The sequence below is a fragment of the Pieris rapae genome, chromosome 4 (assembly GCF_905147795.1).
Source record: "Pieris rapae chromosome 4, ilPieRapa1.1, whole genome shotgun sequence".
Classification (NCBI taxonomy): domain Eukaryota; kingdom Metazoa; phylum Arthropoda; class Insecta; order Lepidoptera; family Pieridae; genus Pieris; species Pieris rapae.
Window position 1 is genome coordinate 6,471,896 of NC_059512.1, and position 15,504 is coordinate 6,487,399.

At 34.7% G+C, this 15,504-nt stretch overlaps 4 protein-coding genes across 4 annotated transcripts; 2 read left to right on the top strand and 2 right to left on the bottom strand.

Annotated features, from left to right (window-relative positions):
- The first annotated feature begins 269 nt into the window (after positions 1 to 269).
- LOC111001803 (cuticle protein 2-like) lies at positions 270 to 856 on the top strand. The gene has a single exon (XM_022271829.2). The coding sequence runs from the start codon at positions 325 to 327 to the stop codon at positions 739 to 741; it is 417 nt and encodes a 138-aa protein (XP_022127521.2). The 5' UTR covers positions 270 to 324; the 3' UTR covers positions 742 to 856.
- Positions 857 to 2,806: 1,950 nt separating this feature from the next.
- Positions 2,807 to 3,689, bottom strand: LOC111001799 (pupal cuticle protein G1A-like). The gene has a single exon (XM_022271824.2). The coding sequence runs from the start codon at positions 3,650 to 3,652 to the stop codon at positions 2,957 to 2,959; it is 696 nt and encodes a 231-aa protein (XP_022127516.1). The 5' UTR covers positions 3,653 to 3,689; the 3' UTR covers positions 2,807 to 2,956.
- A 4,073-nt stretch (positions 3,690 to 7,762) lies between these two features.
- LOC111001800 lies at positions 7,763 to 12,235 on the top strand. Its single transcript, XM_045628017.1, has 2 exons — positions 7,763 to 8,458; positions 11,448 to 12,235. Exons 1-2 carry the CDS (start codon positions 7,811 to 7,813, stop codon positions 12,183 to 12,185), a joined length of 1,386 nt encoding a protein of 461 aa, XP_045483973.1. The 5' UTR covers positions 7,763 to 7,810; the 3' UTR covers positions 12,186 to 12,235.
- A 1,880-nt stretch (positions 12,236 to 14,115) lies between these two features.
- Positions 14,116 to 14,782, bottom strand: LOC111001802. The gene has a single exon (XM_022271828.2). The coding sequence runs from the start codon at positions 14,729 to 14,731 to the stop codon at positions 14,210 to 14,212; it is 522 nt and encodes a 173-aa protein (XP_022127520.2). The 5' UTR covers positions 14,732 to 14,782; the 3' UTR covers positions 14,116 to 14,209.
- Between the last annotated feature and the right edge of the window lie 722 nt (positions 14,783 to 15,504).

Here is a 15,504-nt window from a genome sequence, read left to right on the forward strand (position 1 = left end):
TGTTATGTGTTACCAATACTTAAATATTTTGTATAGAATAAATGTTTTTACTCCTACCTGACAATTACCATAATATGTAGATTAAATTATATACTAACATATAGATAATGAATATTGATGAAAAATATCAACCAGGTACTACTTCCGCATAGAATAATTATTAATTGTCTCGATTTCGGCAACAAAAAACATTAGACGTGCTATTTGATGAAGGTGATTCAGTGGCATTTTTAAATGTGATTAGGCAAAGGACGGTATATAAACTGAGATTGGCACAAACATATCATCACTTGATCTAATTTCGTTAGTCAGGCAACATACATCATGTACAAATCAGTGGTTTTATTCTGCGTGCTCGCTGCGGCGGCGGCTAAGCCCACATTAGTAGCCCCAGTGGCCTACAGCAATGTGGCCCCAGTTGCGTACAGCGCTGTAGCCCCAGAAGTCTACAATATAGCGCCAGTAGCCTACAGTGCCGTTTCTCCTGTAGCCTACAGCTCTGTGGTGTCCCCAGCTGTTAGTTCCGTGTCGCAACACAGCAGCAGCGTCGTTCATGGATCACCCGCCGTTTCAGCAGTCTACGGCGCAAGCTACGCACCAGTTGTCCCCGCCTACACAACTTTAGCCCAGGCCCCTGGCTCCCCTGCTGTCGTTTTGGATCCCGTACACGGTGTACCCTTAGACACACCTGAAGTTGTCGCTGCTCGCGTTGCCCATTATCAAGCTAAAGCGCTCTATTAAGAAAATATATTGTTTTAGTTTCTGCATTCCCGAAAACCATGATCATTGATCTTATTGAGTTTTTATTGTCAAAATAATTGTTTTGCCTAATTCGAACTTTTGAATAAATGTTTGTATATATTGTAAATATAAATCATTTTATTGAAATAAAAGTATTTTTCTTACCAAAAATATATCATTTCTAAATACATTACAATAATTATTCAAATGACTGAGTTATTTCAAGTAGTCATACCAAACAAAATATTGAAATTTGAAAATTATCGTAAGATAATTCAGAAGTGTTTAGTAAGCTTGAGAATATCACAGGTGTCTCCGATATATTTGCCCATTGTACACTCAAATAGAAAGACTGTAAATACATTAAATATTTCTTTATTTATATTTTTAAACAAACAGTTTTTGTGTGTTACAAAACTTTTTTCAGATCAGCCAGCGCAGGTCTTTGCTTAGTAATGCCCTAAATGAGGATGTCCATAAACACCACCATGATATCCAATTGGTTTATGAAGTGGTACAAAAGGGGCTATGATTTGTTTAATAACAGGTACCGCAAGCACAGGGGATGAATGAACATCTACTCTTGCTTGATGTGACACTGCAACGGGAGCAATATGCGGTGCAATGCTACCATGCGTGGGGACATAGTAAGGCGATCTCTTCCAAATATGGTGTCCATGATGAGGTAATCCGTGTCCAATCCCATACCCAAGAGTATGGCCTATGCCATATCCATGCCCAGCATAACCATGTCCACCATATTCGTGACTTACATACGGCACTGCAACTGTATGTACGGCTGGTACTGCATAGCCATGCGACAAGACGATAAACGCACAAAGACACAGAAGTCTGAACATTATTGATCGTTTGATAGCGCTTGTAATACTCAGGTAATACTAACATGCCTTGTCAAATCTATTCCTCTTATAGTACTATTTGGAGGTGACAGGGCTCAGTGGATAATAATAGAATCGTTACACTCTCTGAACATTTGACAAAAAGACGGAATTTAACTCTTTGCAGGTTGTACGGTGATTAGTATTATTAGATAAAATTAAGGTGACTCACGTTTTTTATTTGGCTATTTTGGTATATACTAAATATTTTAAGATAGTAAAAACTTACGGGCGTATGATAATTATAGACTTAAAGTGCAACAAAGTATGTTAATTTAATACTAGTTAAATTAATTCATCGTATGAAGGCATAACGTATAGTTAAATCATTCATAAACAAGCATGCATCTTAATCAGGCTAATGCCCCTAGTGATGTAACAACCTGTCATCTCCGACCGAGAACTTGAATCACGATCGCGCAATCCTACGCATCTACCGTTACTTATCTATAAAACCTAGACCTCGTGAGTTGTAACGTAACATCCATAAGATGTTTTTTTTTTGTTTTTTTTCTATTCGTTGTCCCCGATGAGTAATACAAACACCATTCATATACACGGCACCAAGCACGGAGGCACATCAATCGAGAATTGATATTAAAGATCCTTTAATAACTACAATAATTAATACACCAATATTTGCCAGTTTTGACCGAGAAAGAGATAGTATTGTGTCGTCAATACATTAATCTCAAATGCAATTGCCCGTATAGACAGCTTTTGAACATCCGATGCCTATAGCTAAGAGAAAAATAATATTTAAAAAGGAAAAGATAATTTAGATTTGGTACAAATATAAGAATAATGTGTAAGTTTTAACCCATTTGATTAATGTTAAATATAATTTAAGCAATCCAAAAGGAGGTAAAGACAAGAATTAAAAAAGCCTGTAGTTCATATTGGTCACAGAAGTATATTTTACGTAATGTTAAAATTTTCAGTCTCAATGAAACTTCTAATCTATGATAATTAAATTTTGGAAATAAAGGTTAAGTACTATTATTATAAATATATATTTTTAAATCGTTTCTTGTATTGAAACTCTGTGCTATGTATTTTTGACAGTTCTTATTTTATTTTATCTATTCTTATTGTCATTTAATGAACATTAAAAGTTATTTTATGTTCATGATACTGAATTTTTTAGGGATAATTAAAAAAATATCTTATAGTTCGCTCTGGTTTTATTAACATCATCTAAAAGTATTATGTACATTTTTTAATACTATTATTGTTGCAAGAAAATTTTGTCATTACTTATGTTTTCAGTCGGAATTCAGCAGTGGGATTCAGCAATCTACTTGGGATTTTTAAATTTAGTATAAGTGGGTAATAACTGGGCTGGAGTAGGTGAGAGGGGCGGAGTAGGTTGTGTAAGTGGATACTGCTGGAGTTGACCGGAAGTCTACTCTGGAAGTGTGTGAGTAAGCTGTTGGGGCGATAAAAGGAATGGCAACTGAACGCTTCTTAATTAAGTGAGAGTATGCAATGGGAGTGTGGGAAATCAGAGGTGTGGAGATAATAGGTGAGGCTGCGGTGTAGGTGGATACCAGGGGAAAACGGGCGTAAGTTGGTGCAATGTAGGTAGATGGCAGAAAAATAGGTGCAGACCGTTTTTTAATGAAATGCGTGGTGGTCAGTACTGGGGCAGTCCTGTAGAACGGAGTACTGTAGGCAGTGGTGATTGGCGATGCAGCAATGGTCGTGATGGGTGCAGAGTATGTCGTCCATGGAGCTACGTAGGCTGACCGTGCGAGGTAGGTGCTGACAGCTAAAGGTGCAGACCGCTTCTTGATCAAGTGCGTGTAAGCTGGGTATGCGGAGTACGCCAAGGGTGAAGAGTACACAAGAGGTGATGGGTGGATGACACTGCTGGCCTGGTTTGTGATAGTTGTGGTGGCTGGGGATACCACCGTAGAGGTGTATGTTAGCGGGGCGTATGGAGCAATAAATGCTCCTGGGGTAGCCACCGCCGCAGCGAGGAGAGCAGACAACACCACCAATTTGTACATCTTGGTCTGTGTTGTTCGGTTGAGGAACTGATGTCGAAACAATGCTTCTTATCGTATTTATAGAAAGCTATCTCAAAACTAAGGGCGGTCTTGTATTGTAAACCGGTGCAAGAAGGCCGTCCGGGAAGTTGATATTTACTTAACAAGGCCATCTTGAAGCACGAACGGGACCGTTCATCACCGACTTGTACTAAATGTCATCAAAGTGTAGCAAATTAATGTATTAGTTTCGGTCTTTCTGTAACTCTTATTGTCACGTGTTAGATTGTATTCTAATGATATATTATGTTATCCTTATTTGAAATCAATAAACTTATTTCAAGTCATATAACAATTTAACCTGCATTTTACATTTTATAAAGCTAAATGGTTCGATTCCTGGCGAAATGACAATTCTGTCATATAAAAAAATTTTATACCTACAAATTGCAGTAATGTAATTACCAAATAGCTATGCAACACATAAATTATTCCAAATATAAAAGTTTCAAATAAGATACTTTGCGTTTCTTGACGAATAGCGCTATCTGACATTCGTGAAACGCAAAAATACTGTTTATCCTACCAATTTACACTAATATTATAAAGAGGGAAACTTTGTTTGTTTGTAATGAATAGGCTCATAACCTACTGGACCGATTTTACTCTTTCACCATTCGAAAGCTACATTATCCACTAGTAATATAGACTATTTTTATTTTGAACAAAAATAGGGTTCCGTAAGATATTAGGGTTTTTCGGACACAAGATGTAAAAAATCAACCAAAAAAGTTACTTATTTTGCGTACCCTGCCCAAACTATTAAAGATTAAACCATAAAATAAAATAATAACCATAAAATGTTCTAAGTAATTGTAGATCTTATAAATATCTACAAAAAAGTCCGCGACACACTATACCTATCTATGTCGAGTGAGGCACAATAACCATAAATGATATAAGTACATGGCAAAACGATGTTTGCCAGGTCAGCTAATAAGTAATAAATAGCTTATTTGGAACTTATCCGAATATTGTGAAACAGACCCTTAAAGTAATAGATACGAAGAGCGATATTAGGAATCTGTTATTATTATTAACATGTATATTCGTATACAATAAAAAATTACACCTAAAAATTCTAGTATTTAAATACATAATATAATGAGTGGCAAAAATACTATGGTGTAACGATTTTAATAACGACGACTACTTCATTTTAATAACGTCGAAACTTAAATATTTTAACGCAATTAATCATTAACCTAATTTTTATATATTAACTAATGTTTATGGCCTTGTCTACGTAAATACTTTCCATAATTAAAAAAAGGTAATGTTCCTTGTAAGTGTTGCAACTATAAAATTGACCTATTATTCAAAAGAAAATGCCATGCCAAGAATATTTGAACACATACAATTCGTTATAGTATAAAAAGCATAGTCAAATATATTGTTATTTCTATATATATACTCTATTGATGGGTCATATTTTTAATATTTATAGTATATAAATAAAATATAATTAAATATCACGTACTTCAAGCTAAAGATTTGAAGATGACGAAGTTTGAACTTATTGCTTACTAACTTAATTGTTTATTAATAAATATTTTTTAAAACATACCAAATAATGGTCCACTTTACAAAATAAGTTATTTACTTTATACCTAAAGTTATCAGTTTTATGCATTCATCTACTGTTTCATTTAAAAATAAAATTAGAAACGATTCTTGTTCTTTCCTTAAATCCTATATTTCGCTCCTGTTTTCTTTAGTATACCTACCTTTTAGTAATTACATACAATATTGTGTAGTAGCCTTACCATCATGCCGTCATAGGAAATATAGTCAGCTTTTTAAGTACACTGCCACTGGGACTAAGCTTTAAAAAATTATTTATGTTTTCTATTTATCCATTTTTAATTATTATTATTATTACTAAATAGGTTAATAAATTTGTCTTATAAAATTTCTTTTTGTTACTTTGAAACCTTATGTACCTATCAACCTTTGTATATATATGTATTGTATTTTAATGTTCTTTATAGGAGGTTATATATGGATTCACCGAATAACAAAAAAAAGTAAAGCAAACATAATATAAAACAATACAATTTAACCGATAGAATTTACTAGAATACAGTTAACTGACATAATGAAGGAACTGGCACAGGTAATTTGTATGTTTCATGTTAAAAATATAAATTTTAGGATTTGATTTTAAACCTTTGCATTGCACTTGCATGTAAATTGTAAAAATGAAAATATATATTTAATTTTTAAGGCGTGATCATAATCACCACGCAGTTAATCTACGGACGAAAAGTAGTAACTACTTGAGTTAATCTACAGGATATCCTTGAGTTCGATATCCATATATTTACTTGCATTCTTGTCAATAGACTAATAAAGTATAAACAATGTCATAAAAAAGTAATTAATTCAATACACATTATTTTGTTAGGAGATTTATTCCTATAGCATTTCGTAGTCGTTGGTAAAATAGAACGTAATAGTTTCTGACAATAAAGTTAAAAAAGGGTGATTAGATGCGCTCAAGTGATGGTTTTTTTATTTTATTAAGTAGGAATTTATAAAAAATCATTATAAATACATTATATACCAAATAGAGTAAACTGAATTACATATATATTTTCAATTTTAACCACTAAAACATACATTTTAATATTACAAAAATCATGTTTTTGAATTTTTTTGAATAAATAAAATAGTTTATTTACCAAAGTTAAGAATTATAAATTTTATTTTGCGATATATATATAGATAAACGCATTTGAAATAGACATAATAATTGTATTTATTGTTTAATATATTATCTCCAACAATTATGTATATTTAACTACGTAATTACCGAAGATTTATGTTCGTAAAATCATCATAAGTCCAAATTGTCTTAATTTTGAACTTTTGTTCAAGCATAACGCAATATCATCTCTTATATAGAAAATATCAAATCATTAACTGTTTATCCTAATCAGCTATTAAATGTTTGGTCCTCGTAACTCAATTGTTCTGTAAAAACTATTTAATGTGTTTTCTCTATACCAGTTTTTATATTCTGGCTAAGAATATAAGAATTTATTAAAGTATATGTTTGGCACGTAATTGTAAAAACTCAAGACACGCGCTGTTAGCCAATATTTAGGTCGCTGAAGACAAGTGACGTAGATTAACGAAGAGGCTTGAATAATTCATTTATTAAAACGTGTTACCCTTGTTGCAATATAAATGTATCCATCCTAGTTTTTCAATTATTCGACTTCTACTGCTGGTTATTTAAAACATAATTTTCATACAATGCATCTTCAAAAACTACTTATGTAGATAATTACATCTTATTTAAGGAATGAAAATCTAAAAAGTCAGTTTCGACATTCGCCTTTATATCAACTAGTGTACGCTGTAATAAAAGCAGATAAGTGTTTTTAAAACAGATTAGTTTAAACTGTTCAATTTCCGTATTTATGAGGATGATATTTATGAAGTATTTAATACCCTTATGCCGTTTGCCGTCGCTAAACATAATATAAGTATTTATCAAGGTAAAATGTAACTGATTGCAAAAAGGCATACCACTTACTGGTTGTATTGTTATTATATATTTCTTTTTCGGTTACTAAAAAGATAATGTATTGCGTTTGTTGTGCTTAAATTAAATTTCAACCGTCTCGTTCAATTTTATATGGAATGTTTATTTTGATCTAACACTACAAGGCATTCCGCCACAACGCAAAATACCAATGTTTATCAAGTTCGCCGCGCTTAATCTACTAACATCTACACATACATATAAAAATTGTTTAGGCTTCTGATAATTCATAAAATATATATAAGGAATCCGGTGAAGGAAGGAAGGAGTTTTATTTGGTGTTTGTAATAGACACACAACATATTATAGCAGATTTATCTTCGTACACAAAAGCACCGTACAATTGAAAATTCAGATTGGTAGTGCAAAAAATACGAGTAACAAAAAACGCCCTGATACATATTAAACATACTTTTATCACAAAATAAAAGTAGTCCTTCTCATGGTCAGCGATGTTTTCCGGCGACGCCCAACAAGTTAAATTATGATGCAAGTATATAAGACGTTTGCTGCGTTCCGACAGCATCAGTGTGAGCACAGGAATCAACACAGACCAACCTATCAAAATGATGAAGCTGGTGGTGTTGTCTTGCGTATTGGCGGCGGCCTCCGCCACGGGTTTGTTTGGGGGTTACATATCACCATACGCACCCTTGGCCTACGCCGCACCCTACTACCAGCCCTACAACTACCGGGGGCCACTATCCCTCGCCCCCGGCCAGCCCGCCAACATCTTGGCCGCTGATGGCAGGCCTTTGGACACTCTTGAAGTTAACTTGGATCGGTCAGCACACCTTACTGCCAAGGCCCTCGACAGTGGTATCCATCTCCTGAAGAAACGATCAGTCTTCGCTACCCCTCTTATTGCTCCCTACGCTCCTCTCGCCTACGCCGCTCCACTTATAGCTCCCTCCAACTACCGTGGCCCACTTTCCCTCGCCCCCGGTCAGCCCGCCAACATCTTGGGTGCTGATGGAAGGCCCTTGGACACCTTGGATGTAAACTTGGACCGTGCTGCCCACTACACCGCTAAGGCCGTAGAAGGAGCCCACATCTTGAAGAAGCGTTCTGCTGCCTTCATCACCCCTGTCGCTGCAGTAGCTCCTGTGGCCGTCGCCCGCTCTCCACTGATCGCTCATAGCTACGCCTACACCGCTCCCGCTTTTGCCCGGATAAGCCCGATCACATACGCTTCTCCATACGCTCAGTATCTGTAAAAAAAAACAACACGGCATAAATAATGTAAACTGATGTACATACAAACTGAAATATAAAGTAAAAACAATATTTTTGTGTTTTATATGATACCAATTTAATGATAAATTTATTTAACACCGCTATTTATGCATAATTATTAACATCTATAACATAATATTATAATCATAAATAACTCAAATAGATATAAAATTTTGATAGTATATTGAATATGACAATTGATATATTAAGGACACTCCTTCATTTTAAAGTACACTTAACTGACATTTAAACGTCATAAGAGACTGTGGGCCGTGTCTTAAATAATAATTATCTTTTTGGAATTTTAAAGAAGCGGTGAACGAAGGCTTATTTGTTACATAACTAAAATAATTACGTACATTAAACTCACTTTTTGTTTAAACGTTTTCTCTTGAGAGATATTTTGTATAATATTGTTTACCTTTATCTCTTATAAAGCACATATATTTTAGTCTATCTATTCAAAGGGGGAACGCTGCCAGTACCTTTGGAAAAAAAATAGATACAAATTCATGTTGTTATCAAAAGATGTAAACTCTACAACAGACACAATTAACTGGAACTCCTAATAGTCCAGTCATTACGTACATTCAAAAAAGAAAATGAATTTGCGCTTCTAATTTTTTAATATGTTGTAGGGGATACCTAGAAAAGCTTAACTTGAGATTGTCGACCAAGCTTTCCTAGGAGCTTTCGCCGCCATCTTGGAAAACGCTTAAAAGTGTGGGTTCACCGACTTTGCGGCGCGCTGGAGATCGTAATTTTTGTCCAACATAAAAAAATCTAAGAAGGAAATTGTAGGTTCGGTAAATTCATTTTCTTTTATTTGCCTTTTTTTTCGGACGAAATGACTGAACTATAAAGGGGCAGATAATTTCTACGTTGTATTTAAATTTTCAAGTACCAGCCTACATACCAGAAATCTAACCCAGAATCAAAATTGTAAAGAAAAATATACTTAGTTATCTCAATTGCTAAACAATCTGTTTTATGGTAAATTTTTAATTATATTTACTTAATTACTTTATTTACAAATCTTAAACTGTATTTGCTTCTGTGTGGAACAAATATAAGAAATTATCATAGACTATTGTAAGTACCGGATAGTAGGAAAGACAAAGTTTTTGTTTGAAGTCCTGGAGTTGTGTTTTGATGTTATATAATGCATTATTTTAAGTAGAATTAGTAAAATAAATAAAGAGAAATCTATTTATTTCCACATCTGTAGTGCATCCTGGCTATAATTTCTATTTTTTTTGGAGCCATAGCTCCAGTTCAAGGCATCGTACCCGACACAACAGGGATGTGTACCACTTAAGTATTATTGCAAAATAGCAAATATCACATGCCTGGCAAACATTCCTGTTGCAGTACATACGAAGACTGTTGTAATGGAAAAATTAGAGTAATGTTCTTCAAATTGTGTTTTTATTCAATTTATGTAGATAAATATTTAACCTCGAAAAAAATTACATTTAAAGTAACTAACAATCTATTTATGTTCCTGTGCCTGTACACTCTCCTGTACTTCTCCTCACCCACAGTATTTAAACAATGCATATATTGGCATAAGTTAAGGACTTTTTTTTTTTTTTTTATAACAGTATAAGGTAAGCTATTGCCTTCTATGCCTATTCACTGGAAACAATTATTGTTTAAAAAAAACAAAAATCAACATTCAAAATTCTTTATTTGTTTAGCTAAGTACAATAGAATTCTGATTGAGACCTAGGGATAAGTCAGATACCCATAACAGAGAAGCTGCGCTGTTCTTTAAATTAACAAAGTTTCAACAAACTAATAAATATACGAATGGGTACTGTTAAAATAACAAATATATTATTTTTACAGTACATTTCACCAATCCAAACCAGACCATCCAAACCAGACCATCCAAACCAGAACAATAAAAATAATACATTTTAAAGCGTCAATAATCGTTGTTTTTTTTAATACATTCCGCAATGTTAACATAAATAATAAATTATATTTTTGTTTTGCACATATTGCTGACTAAACTGGACTGTTACACCCTTATTCATTAAAAAACGAAGGATTAACTAAGCCTATGATAGACAGCGAAGAGACATTAGAAATAGGACACCTAAACTCACACAAAACCCAGAAACCTTGGAAAATAACTGTAGATTCGTAGACAGAGCACAAAACCAAAGACTAAAATAAATAAATAAGTACGTATGTATATGGAAACTTTTTAATGACATATCCGTTGTTTTTTTTTATTGCAATTAAATCTTTTTCATTCCAAGTATACGTAAACTTATTTATCTTTAAAAAACGAAGTAAATTATTATTTCTACTTAAATAAAATTAAAATATTATTTTTTATAGAATCTGACTAATATAAATCCTTTCGCCAATTTTGATTATTACTGATCAAAGTTTATTTGGAACATCTGAAATAGCAGACACTGGTTCCCTAATATTTAGTAATATTCTTGTGTATGTCGTTATATTTAAGTAGATTTAACTTCAATAAATTAATAATATCTATTTTTTTCAACGAATAAAACAAAGCAATACAAAGTTTAGTTACAACTATGACAGAGAGTTCATTATTATAGTACCTCGAAACATTGTTTATCGCTATTTAATTACTTCACTAATATATGGCAACAAATATTTTGTTTATATCGTAAATTTACATTACCTGAATGTTTTAGTTATTATTATATATAAATACATAACAATTGAAATATGAATATAATATTTGCCGATTTAAGGAATAGGAAAGACTTGATTTGATCAGATTGTAGTAACTGTTTTACTGTATGTAAAAATAATCAACATTGCAATGAAATAAATTTAGACCTTAATGATCTAGACTGGTCAACTTTTAAAGAAAAATGGGCCTACCAAGTAAGTGAACTTTATAAATAAATATTTGTTATCAAAAGTAGTCGACTCACGGTCATCAATATTTTCCGGCGACGCCCGTCGAATTAAAACGACGAAATAAAGTATAAAAGACCATATTACCTTTCAGCTGGCATCAGTGTGAGCACAGGAATCAACACAGACCAACCTATCAAAATGATGAAGCTGGTGGTGTTGTCTTGCGTATTGGCGGCGGCCTCCGCCACGGGTTTGTTTGGGGGTTACTTATCACCATACGCACCCTTGGCCTACGCCGCACCCTACTACCAGCCCTACAACTACCGGGGGCCACTATCCCTCGCCCCCGGCCAGCCCGCCAACATCTTGGCCGCTGATGGCAGGCCTTTGGACACTCTTGAAGTTAACTTGGATCGGTCAGCACACCTTACTGCCAAGGCCCTCGACAGTGGTATCCATCTCCTGAAGAAACGATCAGTCTTCGCTACCCCTCTTATTGCTCCCTACGCTCCTCTCGCCTACGCCGCTCCACTTATAGCTCCCTCCAACTACCGTGGCCCACTTTCCCTCGCCCCCGGTCAGCCCGCCAACATCTTGGGTGCTGATGGAAGGCCCTTGGACACCTTGGATGTAAACTTGGACCGTGCTGCCCACTACACCGCTAAGGCCGTAGAAGGAGCCCACATCTTGAAGAAGCGTTCTGCTGCCTTCATCACCCCTGTCGCTGCAGTAGCTCCTGTGGCCGTCGCCCGCTCTCCACTGATCGCTCATAGCTACGCCTACACCGCTCCCGCTTTTGCCCGGATAAGCCCGATCACATACGCTTCTCCATACGCCCATTACTTTTGAATCATCGACGAAATTATAAAATGCAATAAAGTTGTTTAAATAACCAATTATGAACAGTTATTTTATTGTATGAATATGTGTACTGCTGACATTTTGAGAGTTTTTTATATTACAATTGTATGTATGTATAAATGCTCTGGCCCGATAGTAGAACTGATAGTTTCAGGCAGGTTCCACATCGTTGGAAGACTTTGCGATATTTTGTTTGACCATATTATGACATAGCCAAGCAATTGTAATTAATTAGTTAAATAATAAAATTATTCATCAACTTATGTAGTTCTTTTATAGTTAGCGTCTCATGATTGCACGGATTCGATACATACCAGAAATTGATCACAGGTTGGATGTACGGATAACCGTTTTTTCTAATCAATAAATGAAAAAAAATAATCTTTGATTAAATACGTACAATATTTGGCCGTGTCATCAAACAAAAAAGTTGGTTATTTCACTCTGACAGTTTATATCATACTCAAATTGGTTTCAACTCTAATCTCTAAATAAGAAAATGAAATATACAGTTTACAAAAAAATTTACTTATTAATTATGTAAATATGTACCTTTATCGCAAAAACCTTATAACGTTTATTTGAATTGATTGATATGTAAGACATATTTTTTGCATTTTAATTCAGTTTATAAGCTATATTGTTATTTTTTTACGTTTTTTGCTGAGTGACCCATGTAACAACTTCATGCTCGTGAGTCCTTTCGTTTTTTTTTGATCAATTGTAAATCACAGAAAAAATTATGCAGATGTTATTTTAAGAAGAAAATATATAAACTTATGCAACAAAGACATAAAATGCGGCGAGTGTTAAAATTTGGGCTTCTTCGTAATGCTTATTCTAGATATTATTGTTTATGGATGTTATTGGAATTTTAATGTTTACTAAGCCTTCAAATTCCTATAATTGATCGATTTTACTCTTAATTTATGAGTCCGCTGTACATCAACATAACCATAATTGTAGAGGAGGTAAGGCGGATCTACTTAAGCGCTGCTTAGGCCCCACTGAAAAGACTAGATGATATTTTTAGTTAAAAAAAATATCTGGACTTTAAAAAAAATTTTGAATACGCGCGTCTATCGAACGAAACGAGCAATTCGCCATCGTTTCCTTTCGGTGGGTGCATTTTGCGGGTGCGTCTATTAAAGGGGTCTTCACCGTGACAGCCACAAATTCACAATTCTCTCATGGAGAAGGCCGACGTATAACTCGTAATGTCAAAATTCAAGAGGGACGGGAGACATCCTTAGTGCTTAGTAAATTTTGCGAGGTCCAGTAGAATTTTGATATTGCTTAAGATATTTTTGGACTTTTCGGATTTCATTTAATGTTTTTGAAGTCTGATGCGACCGCTATCTGCTGCGAATACTTTTCTTTACCCAATAAGCCATAATTCCCTTTTTAAATAAAAATATATATAACTATTTAAATTTTTCATATTTGTATTCATTTCATTGTGTGCATTAAAATATCGCCAGAATTTAAAGACACAATTCAATCTTAAAATTGAATTTATTATATGTATAGCCGATCGTAGTCATTACACATGGTAATGTATTGACATTTATTTGAACATTTAATTAATTAATTGATAATAATAATAAGAATTGTCTTAACGCATTTTGGAGCTGGTAATATGTTTAAAGGAAGTGTAGATAATTCATACGTTCTTTAAGAAATTGGAATTAAACTAGACGAAATATTTACAAAAAACCAAAAGCTGATAGTATTTCTGTCATATTGAATTTTTACAGGTGGCAGGTGAATTAGCGAATTTTTTTTTATGCGGCGTTAAGATCCATTTAATAAACAACTACCGGAACCATAGCTTAACCGAAGATTTTTGTTTGAACAGTTTGATTGTTTATACTTAATTACTTTTACGCAAACATAAAATTAGAAAAGAAAAAAACTGTTTAAAATTTAGGTAACTCTCTTTATTTTATCAATGTATTATATATTACGATTTAATTAATTTTGATAGTCTAATGTTGTTGTTCCAATTTAGTTCACCAACCGTGTCCCCAACGTGCGACGGCTCCCAAACCCCAAGGGGCAACTGGAGCAATGGGTGCGGCTAAACCAAGAGGAGCGACAGCCGGGCCAACAATACGAGCAGCCGGCCAGTCAACACGGGCAGCGTGAGACCAAGCCACAGCTGGGGCAAGAATGGATCTCTTCTTCAGAAGATGTCCGCCATTGAGCGCCCTCGCGGTGTAGTGAGCGGCACGGTCCAAGTTAACACTGAGTGTATCCAAAGGTCTTCCGTCGGCAGCCAAGATGTTAGCAGGCTGACCAGGTGCCAGGGAGAGGGGCCCTCTGTAGTTGTAAGCACCGTGGCCGAGGCCAAGGGGCGCGGCAATCGCTGCTGGTCCAACCAAACCTGGGGCAGCTATCGCAGCTAAGGGAGCCGCACCTAAGTGCGCACCCAGTGGAGCTCCCCAAGGGGCACCCCATCCGAGGCCAAGAGGAGCCAGCCCAGTGGCCGACGTCAGGGCAAGGGTTACGGACAACACCACCAGCTTAAACATTGTGGTCTGTGTTGTTATCGGTTGTGAGTGAAACTGTGCATGTTCCCTGTAATGCACAGCTTATATACTTGAATTGTAGGCGATATCCAGATTCTTTGTGACGTCAGGTACTATGCAATAAGGCGTTGGCTTGGCATCATACTCGGAAAGAAATTACTTTACAAGGGTAGCGCCACAAGTTGTACTAGGTTCTGAGCCTACTGATCAATTTAGACTCTATTCCCTTACAAATTAATCTGAAACTAGATAACTTTTGTTATTGATAAGATTGTTCGAGTTCACCTTGGACTCCTTGATAAAGGACCATTCACTTTAAGGATTACAATAATTATTATGACAATTATGTTTATAATAGTCTGTCAACTACCAATGAAAATCCCTTAAGAGGTGGCCAAGTTTCATTCGAATATCATGATGAATATTAATAAATTTCCTGAACTTAAATAACCAGGTCAAATATTAATGCACATTGGATTACTTACAATTAAGAATAATGAAATGGCATCCTAATCATATCTATAAAGAGATTTTGTTCGCATCATTTCAGAAGTATTATTTCTGGATGCTTAATTAGGACCCACAAACACATCCATTTTGCCACATATATTACCCGAATATAATAAAATCCCAAAGATTTCGGGAAAGAACCCGCACTAGCGCGTTCGAAAGTCTTTTTAGTAATAATTCGTACATTTTTAATTAAAAAACTTTATACGTAAACTACGCGCAAAATCGCGGTTAAAACCTAGTATTGATATATCTGGGGTATATGT

Coding starts and splice junctions, on each gene's coding strand:
- LOC111001803 (XM_022271829.2), top strand. CDS start 325: ATGTACAAATCAGTGGTTTTATTCTGCGTGCTCGCTGCGGCGGCGGCT.
- LOC111001799 (XM_022271824.2), bottom strand. CDS start 3,652: ATGTACAAATTGGTGGTGTTGTCTGCTCTCCTCGCTGCGGCGGTGGCT.
- LOC111001800 (XM_045628017.1), top strand. CDS start 7,811: ATGATGAAGCTGGTGGTGTTGTCTTGCGTATTGGCGGCGGCCTCCGCC. Junction 8,459..11,447: donor CTCCATACGCTCAGTATCTG/TAAAAAAAAACA, acceptor CCGTCGAATTAA/AACGACGAAATAAAGTATAA.
- LOC111001802 (XM_022271828.2), bottom strand. CDS start 14,731: ATGTTTAAGCTGGTGGTGTTGTCCGTAACCCTTGCCCTGACGTCGGCC.